Source organism: Gobius niger (assembly GCF_951799975.1).
Source record: "Gobius niger genome assembly, chromosome: 13".
NCBI classification, from domain to species: domain Eukaryota; kingdom Metazoa; phylum Chordata; class Actinopteri; order Gobiiformes; family Gobiidae; genus Gobius; species Gobius niger.
In genome coordinates, this window is record NC_136864.1 from 14,048,505 (window position 1) to 14,069,745 (window position 21,241).

Below are 21,241 nucleotides of genomic sequence, written 5' to 3' on the forward strand. Positions count from 1 at the left end.
GGACTCCAAAGGATAAATGTAACAGTCGCCCTGTCCTAAGACTCTGCATTGAGGTGTATAGTTGGACAAAGCTAGTACTCAGTCACTTTATACTTAAGACCAACTCGACTGATAAATACAGTTTGGAGGATAATTACCGCACCAGAGATGTAATATGACATAACTTGTCTATGTCCTATGCATTGGCCTATTTATACTATGGTAATTAAGTTCTCCAATAAATAAAACCAAAAGTACTGAATAAATCTGAAATGTTAGAGTTGAACATAAGTACTTTTTTACTTTATTAAAATCACTGTCATTTGGTGTGTTTTTCTTCTGCATTCAAGCAGCTCTTAGCATTAAGTAGTCCCAGTCCGGGTCTCCCTGGACAGTACCAGCTTGGACCCATGCGGTACCAGCCCTGGTACAGGACTCTCCAGCTCAGACAGCCCAGTGCACCTCCTAAAAGCTGCGTTGGAAACTGGGGGAAGTAGGCTAAGAGACAGAGCAATAAAAAGATCCAGAGGTTGAGAAGGACCACACAGAACAGGAAGAGGATCCTAAGAGGCGCGTCCGAGGCTCCGCCCAGGCTCAGATAGGGACCAAACACCGCTGTCTCTTCTGCCAGGAGTAAACAGCACAGACAGAGGAGGAAGACATCTTCTGAAACTTCATAGCCCCTCCACAGCATCCCAGCTCTAAGACACAGTGCCTTACTCTCTCCTTCACGTAACACCAGCAGTGGTTGGCCGTTGGACACATCTGAAGTTGCCGCTAATGGTTCATAGCAGCTTCCAGTGGCATTTTCCAACAGGTCCAGAAGTTTACAGAAGCCAAGCCACAGCCCCCCGGCCAGCAGGAGGCGTGACAGGTGCCGAAGTGACAGAGACAGAGAGCGGCGGATGGTGAAGGACAGGACAAAGACAAAGGAACCCACAAAGATGCAGGTCCAACCCCATCCAGAGTGCAGGAAAATCCTGGAGCAGAGACAAGCCAATGTTAAAAGATGTTTCATGGTGACAAATCTCAACAAGAAGAAGGACTTGAGGAGAATAATGAACAATAATTACAACTTTACATAGCAGAAAATTAACCATTTACTTTTTTCACAACAGGAGGTTGATCCAGTCATTCAGACAATAAAGAATCATAATGCAGGTAGAGGCCTCACCTGTACAGGAAATGGGTGCGTTTGGCAAAGATGCTGTGCTGGGACACCCAAAAACTGAGTCCTGGCCCAAACATCAGCATCACTGACAGCAGTAGGTGGAAATGCTGTCGAAAATAACTGTTTCCAAGAAAGTGTGCGGCCAGGTCCGTCAGGACCACTAGCACTGTGTTGAGGAACATTTCAACACAATTCCAAGCCAGTGGCTATGGCTCCGCTCTGTGCAGCTGTGTAGATTTTTACTTAAGGTTTAAAGTATGCCCAGTTTCATGTGATAATGCAGTAATCCTCCCCAGAATGCAGTGAAAACACTAGTCCCTGTGCATTACTGAGAGGGTAGGAAACAGCAGTCACTGATATGAAGGTGTAACGTTACCAGAAAAAGGGCTGATTACAAAGTGAAATCACCAATATCACATTTTTAATCCAGTAGCCAAATAATTGATATCCAAGGACGAGGATTGTTAAAATAGCTTGAGGTTCCTTGGTGTAACACAACTTGCTGCTGGTGCAGAGACATTCAGGACTGTACTGTACAACCTGAATGAAGTGACAGCTGGCCTCAGCATTCCTCACAGCGCAAATGTGCACACTCTGAAATCCATCTCACAGCGTCTTCAGTCCAGACCCGCTGAATTAATCCAATATGTTCTTCATTAGAGGCAACATGACACTCAGATCATCATAAACTTTCCAGCATGTTTCAGTTGCCGTGCACAAAATCAAATTGAAGCTTTTTTTGCAGCAAATATAATCCAGTGAGCGACAGGCTGCCAGTGCTGAGTCCAGTCTTGAGAGTTGTGTCTTGAGACCTCTGTCATTGACAGCTCCACTGTGAGAAACACATATATAAATATACAGCGGTCCTGCTCAATCCTTGCCGTGAGTCTGCTGAGACTTTAGGTGTCACATTGCTCCTCCTGAACTGACTGAAGGGCAAGGAAATGCACAACTCATAGGATTCCTTGCTGTTAATATGACTCAGATTGTTGGTGTTGCAAACTTTATGGGGAGCTGAGAAATAACTGATCAGACACAATCATCCTCTAAATATTCAACAATGAAGAAAATAAGCTTAAGAGTATCATTCAGTATTATGTTTGTGAATGTGTTCATGTGTATTAATAGCAGTAACCTTTGTACTGGATCTAGGCTAAGACACAGCTGTTGCAGCAGTCTGTTTATGTCACTCAGCAATGCAGAGCCGAGACAACACAAAAAAAAAGTCCTCACTGACACTGCCATTAATTATCTATCTGTAATTGGGCATGAGTTATTTTTGGTTATATTTAAATTGCAAAAAGACACTGATGCAGAATGTCTCCTGTGAGGCTATTGTATACTTCATTTGCTCATTTGACTAAGATCGGGGTACTTTTACATCTTTAACACCTCCTAGTGGCCAAAGTAAGGTTTGACAAAAAGCAGATAAGTGCAACAACCCAACTGAGATTGAGACCATAACCTTAAATTGTTAGTAAAGCTAAAGAACAAATAAATAAATAAGTAAATTACAACAGGCTGTCTTTACCGGGTTTGCTTTTTGCATCTAAAATAATCTGAGTGCATGTACAAAAAAAGCTCAATGACCTCCATAATACTGCCACACTGTGGCCCAACAGGACCACTGTATTTTCTATGGCCATTTGGGAATTTTATACATCTTAAATATCCAAGTGCTTGAAGTTAACTTTAAGTAGTGCTAAAAGCAAGTTTTCATCAATTCATATGTTGTATATATTTATACAATCATTTTCAGACATTATCCCAGTAGTGAACAGGATTTATGCCTATGCAGTGACATTAGTTTTCATTTCATATTTTCATCATGACAAATCATCAAGCTTTTCATTTGACTTACGGTTATGGTTTATTTTTAGTGTAATAAAGAAAAATTCATCAAGGTTAAACCTTGATGAAAATATAGTAGATATCCATCTTAAAACTGGCGTCTTATCAAACCTTCATGATATTTTGGAACTTTCTCTGTATAATACTATTGTATATTTTATTATATATTAATTTTACTATTTTGTTAACCATTATCATACTTTTTAGGTTTTTCTTGGAACCAAAAAGTTACCTTGACATTGCGGGACTCCCGTGCTCTGCCCACACCCGGCAAATGTGCGCGGTGTCTGTGCATCTCGAGCGAATGTCAGCTGTGGATTGTGGCGGTTAATCCTCTGTAAAAACCCGAATGACAACACAAACAGCTGTCCACATGATCTGCCCTCCGCGGCTCCCATTGTTCCAAAGAACTGAGCCACAAAAGAAGGATGCGGGTGGCTGTGCCGCCGGCTTCAGTGCCTTTGGAAGATAAAAATATGACACAATGTTAAGCTTGCTTTTGAGGCATTATCACATGCACCTCCATATGAAACGGTCAGGCTTAATGCTGCCAATAAAAATACTAGCCTATATGATTTTATCTTTTATTCCAGTAATGTTGGCCAAGACAAAAATAGTCTTTCACAACAACTTTTAAAACTGCTGCACCGTTAATGGAATATTACATGACTATGCTAAACTTGTTGAGCTTATAAGCATGTTGTAATGTTGCTCACACCAAGAGTTGTGTTTGTTTCATTTATGCATGTTTTAGTAATCCTGCAAAGTAAAGTTCATGAGGTGCTGCACTTCTCCAGGAAGCTCTCCTATGTTTTTTAAAAGTTAACACAACTTGATCACACTCAAATAGTCTTCACAAAACATGACATAAAGGTTATGAGCTGTTTTCATTGTTCTTTAAATGGCTTCCCCCTCCTCAGTTTGCAACAATGGTGTTTATTACTTGTACCAGTTTTTCAACGACATTGTGTACACAAATAATTCTATCTGGATATTTATACTTTTAATGAAAATGCATTATATTATAGCAAGTTCCTGTTAAAAAGTCAAATTCTATTCTAAAATCTCATTAACAGCCAGCTATTCACTCTACTCTTTTCACAGTTTCGTTTATAACCCGCACTTATCAGCAATCCCCAACTGAATCTCATATTGTGGAGCTTAGATAGCCCTAAATACCCGTCTATCAGCTGAGGCTCTTTGTCTATCCACTGGGATATTTTTTCCTGTTGGTGTGGCAGTGTCTGTGGTTCTTGTCAATGGGTGGTTCTTATCATTCCGGCTAAAATACCTCTGATAGCGTTTCCGACAGTCTGCGAGGCCTGTTAGAGCGATTCTCAGGAGTGAAGGGTCAAACAAGGTTATCAAAAAAGGGTGTATTAATATCCGAATATCATATCTTTCACACTCACAGAGCAATAACAATCCGCTCACATGGTTAATACCAAACTGATGAGGGAATCGAGGGGCATAGCTTCGGATAAATCCGCGCCCCCATGTTTGATCCCTGCGTGCTACTGGTAATTGTCCTGATATTTTTAAACACCTTCTGCTGACCATTTTTGTCTTAACATTATTATTCGTACAGCCCAGTATAATGCAGTATAAGCAGAGCTGGCTCAATGGCCTTGTGGGAAAAAATTTAATGAAATTGTTGTGCCAAAAAAAACGAACAAACTGTAAGAAGTTAGTATGTTTTGATCCACAAATGTGCCTGCATTTCTTTTTAGGAATCTGTGCAGTTTTATGAGAGACATTGTTTATGGATGGAAGTGTTGGAAGCCTGCTGGAACTGTCTTTGCGTTAATGTTGATTAATCTGCAATAAATAGTTTGCTCTACACATTAACCACACATTCAACCTCAAAAATAGCCCTTATTTTTTCACATACTACTTTAAGAATTTAGCCGGCTCTTTGTCAACCCGTGGTAAAATAATTGTGCATGAATCTTTCTTATTTGGGATATCCTTTCATTCCAATAAAATTAACTTGTCATATAACTGACTCAACAGCCTCATTACTCACTCCTCCTGTTATTACGTTAAAGGCTTATGACATTAAAAACTGGGCATTATAACGTTAATGGCCGTTATTGTCTTGGATATACATGAATTCAACCTTAATCTACTGAACAAGACAGAGTTTAATCTGCAAAGTAATCCTAAACCCGCAGCCAGATCGCGTGTGTGTGTTGCGAAGTGGTGCCGGGATTTGTCAAAACAACTGCTCCTCTGCAAGAACCAGAAGCTTGACGTTGACATTGTTTACATTTCCATCACTCACCATCAAACCCCTCGAGTGACCGCGTCTTTGTTCGCGGGGTTTCTTTAAGCCTTATGGTCAAGAGGCCATGACACAACTGTTACTGATGCTCCTGACACGACCACAATGTCTGAACGACTAACCCATTTACCTGAGGTTGTGAGGTAGGTATTTAGAACAGCTTATTACAGCTTATTGGACTGTTAACAGCTGTTATGGAGCAGAGGTGTGAACAGAACAACTGGAAACCCTTTAAATAGGCCCATATGCCTCATGCCATGATTGTCCACTCATCTTTGTTACTGTATTTGAAAGAACTCAGGACCTGTGGTAAACTGTTAAAGTAGATACAAATGACTATTTTCCTTTGACATGCAAATAAATGTTTGTGCTACTAATTTGTTCTTTGTTTCTGTTACTTAAAATGAACATTGTTGAACAAATCTAATTCAAATTAAAAGAAAAATACACACATACATACATTTTCATACTCCTTTGTGAGATTAATAATAAAGGTTTATCTATTTATCTTATCTTTTTTCCTATTATTCCTGGCTGTTGGCCTTAAGTAGCCCCTGGTTTCTTTGTGCATCTATCCCCCACTTTAAAACTTATCAAAAGATACGGAAGAATCGTGTTGTTGAAGAAGTGGCTGTGGCTGCAAATGGGTGAGTCATGGGCGAGTTATGTCGAAAAGTTCCTGGCAGTCATCCTGAAAAATCACATTATTTGGAAGCTAAAGATGAACGTGGCTGGGAGGACAGCCAGCGCCACAAGAGCCACCGAGAGCGCTGCCATAAGTGATGAAAGTGATGGTGATTATTTGGGTGCAGGCGGGATGTGTGGCGTTACCTGTGGTTGTGTATTGGTTCGCAGGTCAGGGTGGCGTCCTTGGCCCGCGCAGGGAGGGTCAGCTGGGGTTATATATTAGATATCTCATGGTCAGTGTGGACAAACAAGCTGCTTCCTCTTCACCTGGACTGTGTAAGTCTGTAATGAGATATTATAATACTACTATACTACTACTATAATAGAAATGTTTTACTGTTGTTTGACATTACAGGGGACCAAACACTGAAGCCTGAGCATATCTGAGAATCCAGCTGAATAAACTGGTAAAGTATAACAAATAACAGTATAATGGTAATACAATAACACCATCTAATTACTGGCATGTTCATAGTGTTTGTCTGTAGATTTGTGACATTTATATCGTCTTCCAGTCTTAGTTCTCACCCTATAGCCATGGGTGATGCGGAGATGTCAGTGTTTGGGCCGGCTGCCTCGTTCCTGAGGAAGTCAGACAAGGAGCGGATGGAGGCATCTACACGTCCTTTTGACATCAAGAAAGAGTGCTTTGTTCCAGACCCGGTGGAGGAGTTTGTGAAGGCGACCGTCACTAGCCGAGATGGAGACAAGGTCACTGTGGAGACAGAACGGGGGAAGGTCAGTTCCTCTCTTCAGATGATTGAGATAGTACAGCTGTCAGTCTCACAGTGAGTGTATCCGTGTTTAACTTTACTTACTTACCATCAGGAGGATAGGGTTAGGGTTAGGTTTAGGGTCAGAGGTTATGATTAGGGTCAGGGACGGCAAATGCCATAGAAAATAGAAGGTCTTGGCTTACAAATGAGGCATCACACTGGCATATCGGCTGTAAGCTCTCCTGTCAATACGCTTTGGGATTTGGATATGCATCATTGCTGAACCTAACTCGAACCTCAAACCCAACCCTAATATGGCAGATGACAGGTTAACAAAATGTAAGTGAGCACTGCTCCTGGATCCGGTGCTAATCTCAGTGTAAAGCTGGGTGTAAATTGAAGGGTACATCCTTGAGTGAGTGTAAATACATGTTTAAATGGCTGCTTGTAATTAAAGAGGCTGTCAGTATGTTAAGCAGCTGAGTGATGGCACTGCTGCCCTCTGGCAACATCTCCCCACTGCATGCTTCGTAATGTGACATAAGCACACATGTCACAAAAACAATAAAAGATCCGCACAACTTAGTCGCTCCCAAGCTTATTTAATGCTCATGTTTGGGAGCGACTAAGTTGTGCGGATCTTTTATTGTTTTTGTGACATTTTTCATTTCTCGATCCTGCACACTTGTTTAGAACTGTGGATGTGCATGCCTTTACCCACAACATAAGCACACATTAAATAAAAAGATCTTACTTTAAACAAAATAGGTATCATTTGATGCATAAATGTATAACTGTACTATATATTAAGGACTGCAGGCTTCAAACATACATAATAATATTTGTATTTTCCTGCAGACTGTGACGGTCAAAGATACCCAGATTCTGCAACAGAATCCTCCAAAGTTTGACAAGATTGAGGACATGGCCATGCTGACCTTCCTCCACGAGCCCGCTGTGTTGTTTAACCTCAAAGAGCGTTATGCTGCATGGATGATCTATGTGAGCTGACAACATGCTTTTCTCAAGCAACATTTCTTTTATCTAACAACTTGCTTCTTCTTCCTAAGACCTACTCCGGGCTGTTCTGTGTGACTGTCAACCCCTACAAGGGGCTGCCAGTCTACAACCAAGGAGTGGTTACTGCCTACAGAGGAAAGAAGAGGAGTGAAGCTCCTCCTCACATCTTCTCCATCTCTGACAATGCCTACCAGTACATGTTAGCAGGTAGATAAACATGACTAATAAGAAAGTCTGTGGTACTTTATTATTTAACATAATGTTTAACATTTTGTAGATCGTGAAAACCAGTCGATTCTGATTACGTAAGAATCATATCAACATTTAAAATACAGTATGTACATTTATGCACATTAACTATTTATTTATTTATTTATTAAATGCAGTGGAGAATCTGGTGCAGGAAAGACTGTGAACACCAAAAGAGTCATTCAGTATTTTGCCAGTATTGCAGCTGGAGGAACTAAAAAAGACGCCAATGCAAAAGAGAAGGTCAGTATTGCATTTCGTAGAACCAACATGTTTTAAATAATCTTAAAGATAATGATTTATAAAATTAATCAAAATCTATGCACATTGATATAGGGATTGATTTGGCTCATCATAATATCTTTAATGCTACCGTTTTCCATTAAAAAAACAAAAACGTATGAAAAGTACATCTCTGGAGTGTTTTTTGACACAATGTCGAATCACGCTTTCGGCAGGGAACCCTGGAGGATCAAATCATCCAAGCGAACCCTGCTCTTGAGGCCTTTGGAAATGCCAAGACCATCAGAAATGACAACTCCTCCAGATTTGTAAGTGACCTTCAGTGTTTCAAAACCTTCAGAGCACTTATATGATTTCTTTTATTCTCTCTTCATTTGGTTTAGGGCAAATTCATCAGGATTCATTTTGATACCAGAGGAAAGTTAGCGTCAGCTGATATTGAAACATGTAAGATAGATAAAACATGAGGTTGATCATTTGTGGTGGTTTTCAGTCAACAATAATTCTCAATTCACTTTCTTTTAGATCTTTTGGAGAAATCTCGTGTGACCTTCCAGCTCAAAGCGGAAAGGGATTACCACATTTTCTACCAGATCTTGTCCAACAAAAAGCCAGAGCTCCTGGGTTAGTCCGAAACCACTCATAGCCCTTCTGTTCGACCTGAATTACAGTGTCTTTATATCTATTCCAGAGATGCTGCTGATTACAAACAACCCTTATGATTACGCCTTCATCTCTCAGGGGGAAACCCAAGTCGCCTCCATAGACGATGCAGATGAGCTTATGGCAACAGATGTTAGGCTTAATACCTTCTTACAATTTACTCAGATTTAAACAAGTAAAAAGTTTGTTTCATATAGAGAAACTGATGTTTTACAGAGTGCCTTTGATGTGCTGGGCTTTACACAAGAAGAAAAGAACTCTGTGTATAAGCTTACAGGGGCCATTATGCACTATGGAAACATGAAGTTCAAACAGAAGCAGCGGGAGGAGCAAGCAGAGGCTGATGGCACTGAAGGTAACACTGTTTACACTTTGATATATTTTGTCAAGAAAGGGGAATAACATCAGTATCACCAACAGTCAGCTTTGAGCAAAGCACTAAGTATGGTTTCTCACAGATACTGACAAGTCTGCATATTTGATGGGGCTAAACTCTGCTGACCTCACCAAAGGCCTGCTGCATCCAAGAGTGAAAGTTGGAAATGAGTGGGTTACCAAGGGCCAAACTGTTGCACAGGTAAAAACTAAAATAAATAAATGAATAAATCAATCAATAAATCAATGCTGAAAAACTCATTTCATGTGTACATGAACAGGTGAGCTATGCCGTTGGCGCTTTATCTAAAGCAGTGTATGAGAAAATGTTTCTGTGGATGGTGATACGAATAAATCACTCACTGGAAACCAAACAGCCGCGTCAGTACTTCATAGGAGTACTGGACATCGCTGGGTTTGAAATTTTTGATGTGAGTAAAATAATGAAGTATACACATTATGTCATTGAATATCGGGTTCAACTAAATATATTTTACTTCACAGTTCAACACATTTGAGCAGCTCTGCATCAACTTCACAAATGAAAAGCTGCAACAGTTTTTCAACCACCACATGTTTGTGCTGGAGCAGGAAGAGTACAAGAAAGAGGGCATTGAGTGGACCTTTATAGACTTTGGAATGGACTTACAGGCCTGTATCGACCTGATTGAAAAGGTAACACTGTTAGAAGGAGGCACTGAAGTTGAATATGGTTTACCAACATATAACATTATTACTTATTCTCATACAGCCCATGGGCATCATGTCCATCCTTGAAGAGGAGTGCATGTTTCCAAAAGCCAGTGATGCCACATTTAAAGCTAAGCTTTACGACAATCATCTGGGAAAATCTGCCAATTTTCAGAAGCCCAGGATTGTTAAAGGGAAACCAGAGGCTCATTTTGCCCTGGTCCATTATGCTGGGACTGTTGATTATAATATCGTGAACTGGCTGGTGAAGAACAAAGACCCTTTAAACGAGACCGTTGTCGGACTTTACCAAAAGTCTGCGCTTAAACTGCTGTCAATACTCTTTGCTAATTATGCAGGAGTAGACTCTGGTAAGCTTTATGTTAATAATACGATGTGCAATAGTATACTAATGTATGTTAACATTTTCAATTAGCTACGGGTGAAGGGACAGAAGAAAAAAAAGGGAAAAAGAAGAAGGGATCCTCCTTTCAGACTGTATCAGCACTTCATCGAGTATGACTTGAAATAAATACATAACAAAAATAACATTCTGAAAAAGTAAATACCTGAAAATTGTTTCACAAACAGGAAAACTTGAACAAGCTGATGACCAACCTGAGATCCACTCACCCTCACTTTGTGCGCTGCATCATCCCCAATGAGACCAAGACTCCTGGGGCCATGGAGAACCCTCTGGTGATGCACCAGCTGCGCTGTAACGGTGTGCTGGAAGGCATCAGGATCTGCAGGAAAGGATTTCCCAACAGGATCCTCTATGGAGACTTCAAGCAGAGGTGCAATAGGTTTTCATACTTTTGTTGTTGTTATGAGACATTATCTTAAGTTTATGTTATTCACCTTTAAGGTATCGTATTTTGAACCCTGCCGCAATCCCTGAGGGTCAGTTCATTGACAGCAGAAAAGGAGCAGAAAAGCTTCTTGGATCTCTGGACATTGATCACAACCAATACAAGTTTGGACACACTAAGGTTTTTTTTTGCCAGTGTCAAGTCTAGTGGCAACATACATTCTAGAGAATAAATATTAAGTGAATGTGTGTTGTGTATGTTCTGTTTGTAGGTGTTTTTCAAAGCTGGACTGCTGGGGTTACTGGAAGAGATGAGAGACGAACGTTTGTCTAAAATTATCACAAACATCCAGGCTAGATCTCGAGGTCTTCTGTCACGTATTGAGTATCAGAAAATGGTGGAACGCAGGTAACTTGTATTTTATGTCACAGTATTTCATGAAAATATTAATTAATAACTGATCATTGTATTAAATGAATGCAGAGAAGCCTTGTTGGTGATCCAGTGGAATATCCGTGCCTTCATGGTGGTCAAGAATTGGCCCTGGATGAAGCTCTACTTCAAGATCAAACCTCTGTTGAGATCAGCAGAAGCTGAAAAGGAAATGGCAAACATGAAGGAAGAATTTTTGAAACTGAAAGAGGCTTATGCAAAGTCAGAAGCTCGCAGAAAGGAACTAGAGGAGAAAATGGTCTCACTTGTCCAAGAGAAGAATGACCTGCAACTTCAAGTTCAAGCGGTAAGAAACACTAGTCTTTGAATAATTTCTGGGGCGCACATGGGAAGTAATAGAACATCATGTTGACAGGAACAAGACAATCTTTGTGATGCTGAGGAACGATGTGAGGGGCTGATAAAAAACAAAATTCAAATGGAGGCTAAAGCCAAAGAACTGTCTGAGAGATTGGAAGATGAAGAGGAGATGAATGCAGAACTCACAGTAAAGAAAAGGAAGCTGGAGGACGAGTGCTCTGAGCTCAAGAGAGACATCGATGACTTAGAGCTCACTCTGGCCAAAGTGGAGAAAGAGAAACATGCCACTGAAAATAAGGTACTGACAAAAAAATAAATGAATATATAAATCAACGGTGATAACTATATGTGGATGAATTTGCAATGTAGGTTAAGAACCTGGTTGAAGAAATGGCTGCACTAGATGAAATCATCGCCAAGCTGACAAAAGAGAAGAAAGCCTTACAGGAAGCTCATCAGCAAACACTGGATGACCTGCAGAGTGAAGAAGACAAAGTCAACACTCTGACCAAGCTCAAAGCTAAGCTGGAGCAACAAGTGGATGATGTAGGATCTAACACAGCAGCAAAAATATTATTTAATTATAACTAAGAATATGGTCTATGGTTTTAAGAATGTATGCAATGTTGTTGCTTCAGCTTGAAGCTTCCCTTGAGCAAGAAAAAAAGGTTCGAATGGACCTAGAGAGAGCAAAGAGAAAACTGGAGGGAGACTTGAAGCTGACGCAAGAATGTGTCATGGATCTCGAAAATGACAAACAACAACTGGAAGAGCGACTAAAAAAGTACTTTTTTTTTTTTAAACTTTTGATTCCGTTTTCTACTAATCAGAATAATAATACCAATATATGCACATATTTCCATGCATATTTTTACAGAAAAGACTTTGAAATTAGTCAACTGAATGGCAGAATTGAGGACGAACAGGCCATTATCCTTCAACTCCAGAAGAAGCTTAAAGAGCTGCAGGTAAGTTAAATTTGGGTAATTGGAGCCAGACCAGTCTTATTGTATTCTGCTGTCTTGTGAAAAGGCCCGAGTGGAGGAGCTGGAAGAGGAGCTTGAAGCAGAGCGAGCTGCTCGAGCCAAAGTGGAGAAGCAGAGAGCAGACTTGGCCAGAGAACTGGAGGAGATCAGTGAGAGGCTGGAAGAGGCCGGTGGAGCAACATCTGCCCAGATTGAGATGAACAAGAAAAGGGAGGCTGAGTTTCAGAAACTGCGCAGGGACCTGGAAGAGGCCACTCTGCACAATGAGGCCACCACTGCCACACTCAGGAAGAAACAAGCCGACAGTGTGGCTGACCTGGGAGAACAGATCGATAACCTCCAGAGAGTCAAGCAGAAACTGGAGAAAGAGAAGAGTGAACTTCGACTGGAGCTGGATGATGTGGTCTCCAATATGGAACATATTGCTAAGGCCAAGGTAAATTAAACTTCAGTTGTTTGATTCAGTTGTTTGAATGAATGGCGGTTTCAATACTAAGGAAAAAAATGCAAAATAAAAATATGTCATGATTTTAAGATCACCATGGAGAAAACAAACAGATCTTTAGAGGATCAATTGAATGAATACAGAAATAAGTGTGAAGAGTATCAAAGATCCCTGAATGACTTCACCACACATAGGGCAAAACTTCAAGCTGAGAATGGTATTTGCTCCTATCAAACACAGAATATGATATGGCTGCAACAATTTAATTGACCTAAAAACTAAACTAAAAAAATTTCAGGTGAATTTTCCAGACAAGTAGAAGAAAAAGAATCACTGATTTCCCAACTCACCAGAGGAAAGAACTCATATAACCAGCAGCTTGAAGATCTTAAAAGACAACTGGAGGAGGAAGTCAAGGTAAGAGAAAACTGTCAGAGCTCCATATTTTTAAATTTAATGTGTGTTTTTTTAAACAAATAACAGGCCAAGAATGCATTAGCCCATGCAGTGCAGTCTGCCCGCCATGACTGTGACCTGCTCAGAGAGCAGTTTGAAGAGGAGCAGGAGGCCAAGGGTGAACTACAGCGAAATATGTCCAAAGCAAACTCTGAAGTGGCACAGTGGAGAACCAAGTACGAAACTGATGCCATCCAGAGGACTGAGGAACTAGAGGAGGCAAAGTAAGTGTCCACAATGTATTATGCCAACTTACAGCAAATGTGTTATCAACAGTTAAAAGACCCTGATATTTAATAGAAAAAAGTTGGCTCAGCGTCTGCAGGATGCTGAGGAGGCTGTGGAAGCTGTAAATGCTAAGTGCTCATCTCTGGAGAAGACCAAACACAGACTCCAGAATGAGATTGAAGATCTCATGGTGGATGTGGAGAGGTCTAATGCTGCTGCTGCTGCTCTGGACAAGAAACAAAGAAACTTTGATAAGGTAGATGATTATATAGAGATAAGGGCATAAACTGGTGTAAATCCATCATTTATGTCGATGTTTAGGTCTTAGCCGAGTGGAAGCAGAAACATGAGGAGTGTCAGTGTGAGCTGGAGAGCTCCCAGAAGGAGGCGAGGGCTTTGAGCACTGAGCTCTTTAAACTGAAGAACTCATATGAAGAATCTTTGGATCATCTGGAAACACTCAAAAGGGAAAACAAGAATCTCCAAGGTAGAGTTAGACACTTAGAAGGTCAATTGACTACAAACTATAAAATATATCTAATCAATTTACTTGTGAACAGAGGAAATTTCTGATCTGACTGAGCAACTTGGTGAAGGTGGGAAAACTGTTCACGAGTTAGAAAAAGTTCGTAAGCAGCTGGAACAAGAAAAGAGTGAAATACAATCAGCTCTTGAGGAAGCTGAGGTGAGAACAAACTAAAATAAACACACACAAAAAAAAGAATTAATGTAGAATTATATTCAATGTAGGCCTCACTCGAGCATGAGGAAGGTAAGATTCTTCGAGCTCAGCTTGAGTTCAACCAAATTAAGGCAGACATGGAGCGTAAAGTTTCTGAGAAAGATGAAGAGATGGAGCAGACCAAGAGAAACCTGCAGAGAATGATTGACACCCTCCAGAGCTCTCTCGAGGCTGAGACGCGCAGCAGAAATGAAGCTCTCCGACTGAAGAAAAAGATGGAGGGAGACCTCAATGAGATGGAGATTCAGCTCAGCCAGGCCAACAGGCAGGCAGCCGAGGCCCAGAAGCAACTCAAATCTATCCATGCTCATCTCAAGGTAAAATGTGACTCAAAACGTTTAAGATGAGCTTTTATGAAACCACAAAAAATGTATTTTTAAGCAAACATTTTAACTTAATCAGATTAGTTTCTGAAGCCTCTTCTTCCATAAATGTGGATATAAAACCCCCCAGGATGCTCAGCTGCAGCTGGACGACTCTCTCCGTGCCAATGATGATCTGAAGGAAAACATTGCCATCGTTGATAGACGTAATACTTTGCTTCAAGCCGAAGTTGAAGAACTAAGAGCTGCTTTGGAGCAAACTGAGAGAGGCCGCAAACTCGCTGAACAAGAGCTGCTGGATGTGACTGAGAGAGTGCAGTTACTGCACTCACAGGTCAGTGCTGTATTACATGTAGCATCACATTGAATTTAACCACTGTAGTCACTGTCTCTTTTTCTCAATGCAGAACACCAGTTTGATTAACCAAAAGAAAAAGCTGGAGGCTGACACATCCCAGCTTCAGACTGAAGTGGAGGAAGCAGTGCAGGAGTGCAGAAACGCTGAAGAGAAGGCCAAGAAGGCCATCACTGATGCGGCCATGATGGCAGAGGAGCTGAAGAAAGAGCAGGACACCAGTTCTCACCTGGAGCGCATGAAGAAGAACATGGAGCAGACCATCAAAGACCTGCAGCACCGTCTGGATGAGGCTGAAATGATCGCTATGAAGGGAGGCAAGAAGCAAGTGCAGAAGTTAGAGGCCAGGGTAAACTAAACAGAGGCTTGACCTTTATTTACTGGGAGTTGTTGAGGAATATTGGTATAAATACCACTCATTTATTATCTCCAGGTAAAAGAACTGGAAAATGAGGTGGAAATGGAGCAAAAAAGAAATAGCGAAGCTGTGAAAGGCATTCGGAAATATGAACGCCGCATCAAGGAACTGACCTATCAGGTTTGCTGGCAATCATTTAAGCAACAATATGTTTCTGTTATTTTCCCACATCTCAAACTCATGTCTCATTAATTTACACAGACTGAAGAAGATCAAAAGAACATGGCCCGTCTGCAAGACCTGGTTGATAAGCTGCAGCTGAAAGTTAAAGCTTATAAGAGATCTGCAGAGGAGGCTGTGAGTACTGATATTTGTCTTCTAATTCCATTTGCAACTATCACAATGCTGAATATCAAAACTTATGATTAACGTTCTCAACTCTATACGTCTTGTTGATTCACAAAACAATCTTGCAATAGATTCACCACCATTCCTGTTTTTGAGACACACGTTTTATAAATCCCTTGACAAAAGAATATTGGAGATGTTATAAAGTGAAGGTGATTACATGTTTTTAACAGGAGGAACAAGCTAATGTTCACCTTGGGAAGTTTCGCAAGCTGCAACATGATCTTGATGAAGCTGAAGAGCGAGCTGACATCGCAGAATCACAAGTCAACAAGCTCCGTGCAAAGAGCCGTGATGTGGGATCCAAGGTTTGAAGCATGAACTCCTGCTCATAGCTGTCCCTCACTATTGTAAAGTTTAATTTGACACTGTTTTTATGTTGGTAAAAATGCACTTCATATCCATATATTGCTTCCCTTAAATGGCACTAATGTTACTTTTTTTCTTGCGACAGAAAGGGTTTGATGAGGAGTGAAGCTTTGGATCGCAGGATAATTTGCTGTTTGCTGTGTTGCTGTGTAATCCTCAGTTATTCTCAATCACAAACCTGTAGTACTTAATAAAGACTCATCAGCACCGCATCTATTTTCTGTTGTTATTTGTTAATTACACTGCTGTCTGATGACAATATTTTAAAATGCAAGCTAAGGCCAACTAAAGACTAATAATGCAGCTCACAAACATTTAGCGTAACACTCACAGCTAAGCAAAAGATTTCATCTACATAAACGTGCATGTAGCTTGTGCACGTGCTTTGCATTAAAACAACAGGAAACCTTTCTTTGAATAAACACTGTGCCTATCATCATCGCGGCAGCAGTTTTCTCAAAGTTGACAGTGCAAACTTAAACTGTCTTTAAAGAGGGCAGAGCTTTAGCGATTTCAACTGTATGTATGGTCGAAACTCTGTCCTGTGTATTATTGAAATCCAAAAAAGACACAGTTGTATTTTCTACAGTTTTTCCCGCTCACAAAATGGCACTATGGGGTTAATTGGTGACAGGAGCCTTCTGTAAACATAAAACATTCCCTTGCTCATTACCAAATAAAAAACTCACAGATAGATGCCACTTTGACCAGATGATCAAGACTGCATATCTCACTTCAGCCCCTCGTCTTATTATGACAGCTGTCAGCACCTCATCCCAGGGCAATATAAGAAGGGACTCGAGGGACAGAGGTGCAAGAGGTGCCTCTGTGGTGCTAAAACCAGTGATGCCTCAGAGCTGTGTTCTCTTATTGCGTGCTAAGAACATAACTCTCCAGAGACAGACAGGAATCTGTGAACAAATTAAACATACATTCACACCTTCGTATGAACACGAGCTACACTCACAATACAATGTGATTAACTGGACACCTGAACCTCAGCCTAAATATGATGACACAATGCACATATGATTAACTTTCACAAACCTTTAGACCCAAACAACCAATTCTAGTCATCATTCACCTGCCATAAAAATGAAGGCATTTAAACTTCAATAATAAAAAAAGATATATTTTTTTAACAATAAAAATATCTGTAATAAATTAAATGCTTGTATTTTGTTCTATTCAAGGGTAACATGTTACGTGGAGTGGCTTTAAATAAACAGATATAGTCATTACATGCATACTTTGCTACATGCATAAAAATATGAATCTTTGAAAATTCAGAGCGATAGCATATTATCTTTACTTGATATACTTTCAATTACACAATATTGCCTTTTAGTTACAAATGGCTTTATAAGCTGCTCATAAGGGCAGGTCTTTAGTCGGGTCATGGAATCTCTCAGGGCACTTTTACACCCTGACGCCTGTGTCCAGAGGCACAGCCGGACTGTTATCACTATGGAAATAATCTCAGCACTTGTCAGCAGCAGTTGACCCTCACTTTTTATCATTTCACCTTTCAAAAGTCACAGCTAGACAGTGATAATGTCTGACACAGAATATTATACGTTTACATCAAAAAGTCAGAAAACATTAAAAAAATTAAAAAGTAGAGTGAAGCAACACAATGATTAGTGAAAAAAGTTAAAGTAGTTACAATATAGATGTGGTTTATGGACTCTTCACTGGGCAAAGCATATTTTCAGCTATTGTTTTGATCTTCGCTGTTTTGAAAATAAACATAATAAATAATGTTGATGACAGGGACATGCCTGTCAGTCATGATATTTATGGTATTTATGTGAAGCAGCAAGAGTGAGGAGCCGTCATCTGGTCGAGTTGATCCTAGATGTTGGCTTCTGAAAGCCTCTTTAGCCGTCTCCTTCAATCAGTGTGGGGCTTTGGGCAGGAATTTTACACAGTTATCTTTGTCCTCAAAGACACAATGCCATGTCAACAGGACTGTAACTGAGTTCCCAGTGTTCACAAGCCGCAGACGATAATCGACGCAGGCCTCCACAGTGACCTTGGCTTCACACTGAGGGAGCGCAGGCATAACCCTCTATTGTGTCGTCATTTTTGCCTTTGAGTAAATCTCAAGTATGTCACCTGTGGCAGTCCTCTGTCTGTGCTGCCTGGCACTTGTCGCCTGCTTAATCTCATGGACGAATGTTCCTTATTTAGAACAATACAGTCAGTATCTCTGCTTATGTTCCCGCAAACTCCAGTCTGTGATAACTGAGCAGAATATGTGGTCAATGCCTTACTGCATCGTCACTTAAGCCAGCTGGGTAAATGATACCCAGGCATGTCATACTTTTGTTAAATGTCTCGCCAGAAACTGCCTGTGATATAATTGCTGTGTAAACATCACTAATGTATTTCTATGGGATTCCCTGTCCATGAAAGCAGAGCATTTGAATATGACTTTACACCCGACTGTGGCTAAATGCTTTTGTAGTTTGAATTGATTAAGACATAAACTATAGCAGCAGCTTTGGCTAACTTATGTTTGAATACTTGCGTTTAGTGCAAAATAAATTGTACAAGTAACAGAAGCTCTGTAAAGGGATGAGGAGAAAGGAATTCCTCTCTGTGTCTATTTAAAGACTGTGTTGTCCTGGTGCTTGAGGATACCTATGATTAATCACTAGGCTTCAGGGAGGGCCTAATACGGCTGCGTCTGGAGACCCATCTCTGATAAGAATGACCCGCTGATTTCTATATTGCTCTATGTCACTCATTACCCCCCCCCCCCCCCCCCCCTTTACAAGTCCCCAACCAATCTCAGACACAATACCCTTCTGAGTCCCTTAAATCTCCTCCATATTTGGTGTAGAGGCTTCATTTAAAAAGAGAACTCATGGTGACTCCTCCAATAGGTCACCATTCTATCGTAAGGTAAGGTCTGAGAGCAGCCCATGAGTATTTGCATGAATCTATACCTGAGCTGATTTTAACTATACAAATCCCTCATCTATTTTCTTTGATTCAACAGGACCATTTCAATCTCCTCAGAAGGCATTGGCAAGGTATGTAACAAGCATGTTTTCACTTAAGCTAATCAAAATAATAATAAAACAGTAACCATAATATTATTGTTTTAGATAACGTGAAACATGGGCGATGCTGCCATGAAAGAGTTTGGGGCAGCAGCCCCATACCTGAGGAAGTCAGACAGGGAGCGTCTAGAGGCCCAAACTCGTCCCTTTGACATGAAGAAAGAATGCTTTGTTCCAGACACAGATGAAGAGTATGTCAAAGCATCTGTTACCAGCCGTGAGGGAGACAAAGTCACCGCACAGACTGCAAAGGGGAAGGTAAGTCTCAGCTGTACTGGTGTAGAATGTCTTTAAAATTAATCATACAAAGACATTATTAAAAAGACAAACATTAAACATTCTGCAATATTTGTGTTTGTTTTATAGACAGTAACTGTAAAGGATTGTGACGTGCACCCCCAGAACCCGCCAAAGTTTGATAAAATTGAAGACATGGCAATGTTCACTTTCCTCCATGAGCCCGCTGTGCTGTTTAACCTCAAAGAGCGTTATGCTGCATGGATGATCTATGTGAGATAATGTCTAGTGTTGTGTTATACTACACAAGATCAAATATACTATGACTGGTTTTCTCTTTGATAGACCTACTCTGGGCTGTTCTGTGTGACTATCAACCCCTACAAGTGGCTGCCAGTCTACAACCAAGAAGTGGTTACTGCTTACAGAGGAAAGAAGAGGAGTGAAGCTCCTCCTCACATCTTCTCCATTTCTGACAATGCCTACCAGTACATGTTAACTGGTAAGTTCTGCACTGTTCGTTGATGATGACTATGACTATGTGTAACGGTACATCTAATGTATATTTCCTCTGATTTCCAGACAGAGAAAATCAGTCAATACTTATCACGTGAGTTTTTATTTGAAATATGAACTACATCCAGGATGTTCTGTTAACCTTATTGTTGTATTGTTCGCAATAATGCATGTCTGTCTTCTTATTAATGAATCAACACTCTCACAATAGTACATATAACAAATTCTTCATAAAACAGCATGTGATCAATTTCCTCAGTGGAGAATCCGGTGCAGGGAAGACTGTAAACACCAAAAGAGTCATCCAGTACTTTGCCAGTATTGCAGCTGGAGGTGGGAAGAAGGATGCAGGTTCAGAGAAAAAGGTCAGTCCTTAATAGAACATAGGACTAATCAACAAACAAAGTGTATTTCTTTACAAACAAAATTGTTTTACTGTTTCTCCAGGGAACACTGGAGGATCAAATCATCCAGGCTAACCCAGCTCTGGAAGCTTTCGGAAATGCTAAAACCATTAGAAATGACAACTCTTCAAGATTTGTATGTTTGTCTCTGTGTACATTTTTATATAGAGTTGCTGAGAATTAAAATGTTCCTTTTCAGGGTAAATTCATCCGAATTCACTTTGCTGCAAGTGGAAAACTCGCATCAGCTGATATTGAAACATGTAAGAACAACAATGATGATTTTCATTGTGATAATTATACATAGTTACAATAGTTTCCATCTGCATACTTCAACTGTAACTGTCTTCACAGATTTGTTGGAAAAGTCTAGAGTCACCTTTCAGCTTAAAGCTGAAAGAGATTACCATATCTTCTATCAGATCCTCTCTCAGAAAAAGCCAGAGTTGCTTGGTAAATTGAACAAGATGTAAAACAAATATCAAAGAACATTTCACAGATGAAACTGATGTCTCCATGTGTTTTAGAAATGATGCTTATCACCAACAATCCCTATGACTACGCATTTATCTCTCAAGGAGAGACAACAGTTGCTTCCATTAACGATGCCGATGAGCTGATGGCAACTGATGTGAGTGGAGATATGAAAGTCAAAAAGAAAAGTGGCTTCATGGTTTTCTTATTGGGATTTTTGTTGTTAATATGAAGTTGGGATTTATTGTACAAACTTACTCCAAGCTGTTGGTTCTGAAGGCATTCTGTGAAAATGATTTAAATAGACTGGATTAAAACCATTCGAATGTCAAATGTCAACCCAGGGTTACGTTATGATCCCTGTGGCTCAGTTATA

At 40.4% G+C, this 21,241-nt stretch overlaps 4 protein-coding genes across 7 annotated transcripts in view; 2 read left to right on the plus strand and 2 right to left on the minus strand.

Moving 5' to 3' along the window:
• The window catches only part of cryz (crystallin, zeta (quinone reductase)), a 145,599-nt gene that overhangs the window by 21,250 nt on the left and 103,108 nt on the right, over nt 1-21,241 (minus strand). The window lies entirely within an intron of this gene.
• fitm1l (fat storage inducing transmembrane protein 1, like) lies at nt 66-19,357 on the minus strand. Of its 2 annotated transcripts, XM_079568928.1 has the most exons (4): nt 19,337-19,357; nt 6,117-6,254; nt 1,154-1,982; nt 66-959 (listed from the first exon to the last, which is right to left on the minus strand). In XM_079568928.1, the coding sequence occupies exons 3-4, from the start codon at nt 1,330-1,332 to the stop codon at nt 299-301; spliced, it is 840 nt and encodes a 279-aa protein (XP_079425054.1). In that variant the 5' UTR covers nt 1,333-1,982; nt 6,117-6,254; nt 19,337-19,357; the 3' UTR covers nt 66-298. The 2 variants fall into 2 exon arrangements, with proteins under 2 accessions (XP_079425054.1, XP_079425053.1); XM_079568927.1 differs by lacking the exons at nt 6,117-6,254; nt 19,337-19,357 and having other exon boundaries at nt 1,154-2,145.
• LOC306972339 (myosin-7-like) lies at nt 6,510-16,269 on the plus strand (the record flags this gene model as incomplete). Of its 3 annotated transcripts, none has more annotated exons than XM_079568924.1 (37): nt 6,510-6,710; nt 7,547-7,690; nt 7,759-7,915; nt 7,986-8,013; nt 8,095-8,200; nt 8,416-8,508; nt 8,584-8,647; nt 8,726-8,824; nt 8,892-8,995; nt 9,080-9,218; nt 9,322-9,440; nt 9,520-9,669; nt 9,743-9,913; nt 9,990-10,299; nt 10,365-10,444; nt 10,520-10,725; nt 10,797-10,920; nt 11,012-11,148; nt 11,224-11,479; nt 11,549-11,791; nt 11,863-12,039; nt 12,132-12,277; nt 12,371-12,461; nt 12,526-12,915; nt 13,015-13,141; nt 13,223-13,341; nt 13,408-13,604; nt 13,681-13,864; nt 13,930-14,095; nt 14,169-14,293; nt 14,359-14,667; nt 14,804-15,007; nt 15,081-15,377; nt 15,462-15,566; nt 15,648-15,743; nt 15,968-16,102; nt 16,249-16,269. In XM_079568924.1, 37 exons carry the CDS (start codon nt 6,510-6,512, stop codon nt 16,267-16,269), a joined length of 5,820 nt encoding a protein of 1,939 aa, XP_079425050.1. The 3 variants fall into 3 exon arrangements, with proteins under 3 accessions (XP_079425050.1, XP_079425051.1, XP_079425052.1); XM_079568925.1 differs by having other exon boundaries at nt 10,377-10,444; XM_079568926.1 differs by having other exon boundaries at nt 10,383-10,444.
• LOC306972338 (myosin-7-like) overlaps nt 19,292-21,241 on the plus strand; it is a gene marked incomplete at its 5' end in the record, with an annotated part of 12,270 nt that continues 10,320 nt past the window's right edge. The window contains 9 exons of the mRNA XM_079568923.1: nt 19,292-19,492; nt 19,601-19,744; nt 19,817-19,973; nt 20,054-20,081; nt 20,247-20,352; nt 20,435-20,527; nt 20,591-20,654; nt 20,746-20,844; nt 20,919-21,022. Coding sequence (XP_079425049.1) covers nt 19,292-19,492; nt 19,601-19,744; nt 19,817-19,973; nt 20,054-20,081; nt 20,247-20,352; nt 20,435-20,527; nt 20,591-20,654; nt 20,746-20,844; nt 20,919-21,022 — 996 coding nt within the window. The remainder of the gene's footprint in view (nt 19,493-19,600; nt 19,745-19,816; nt 19,974-20,053; nt 20,082-20,246; nt 20,353-20,434; nt 20,528-20,590; nt 20,655-20,745; nt 20,845-20,918; nt 21,023-21,241) is intronic.

Bases quoted from the DNA above. Each gene is read 5' to 3' on its own strand.
- fitm1l (XM_079568928.1), bottom strand. From the start codon at position 1,332: ATGTTCCTCAACACAGTGCTAGTGGTCCTGACGGACCTGGCCGCACAC. The intron at 960-1,153 runs GTGAGGCCTCTA...TCTCTGCTCCAG, and splicing joins CGCACCCATTTCCTGTACAG to GATTTTCCTGCACTCTGGAT.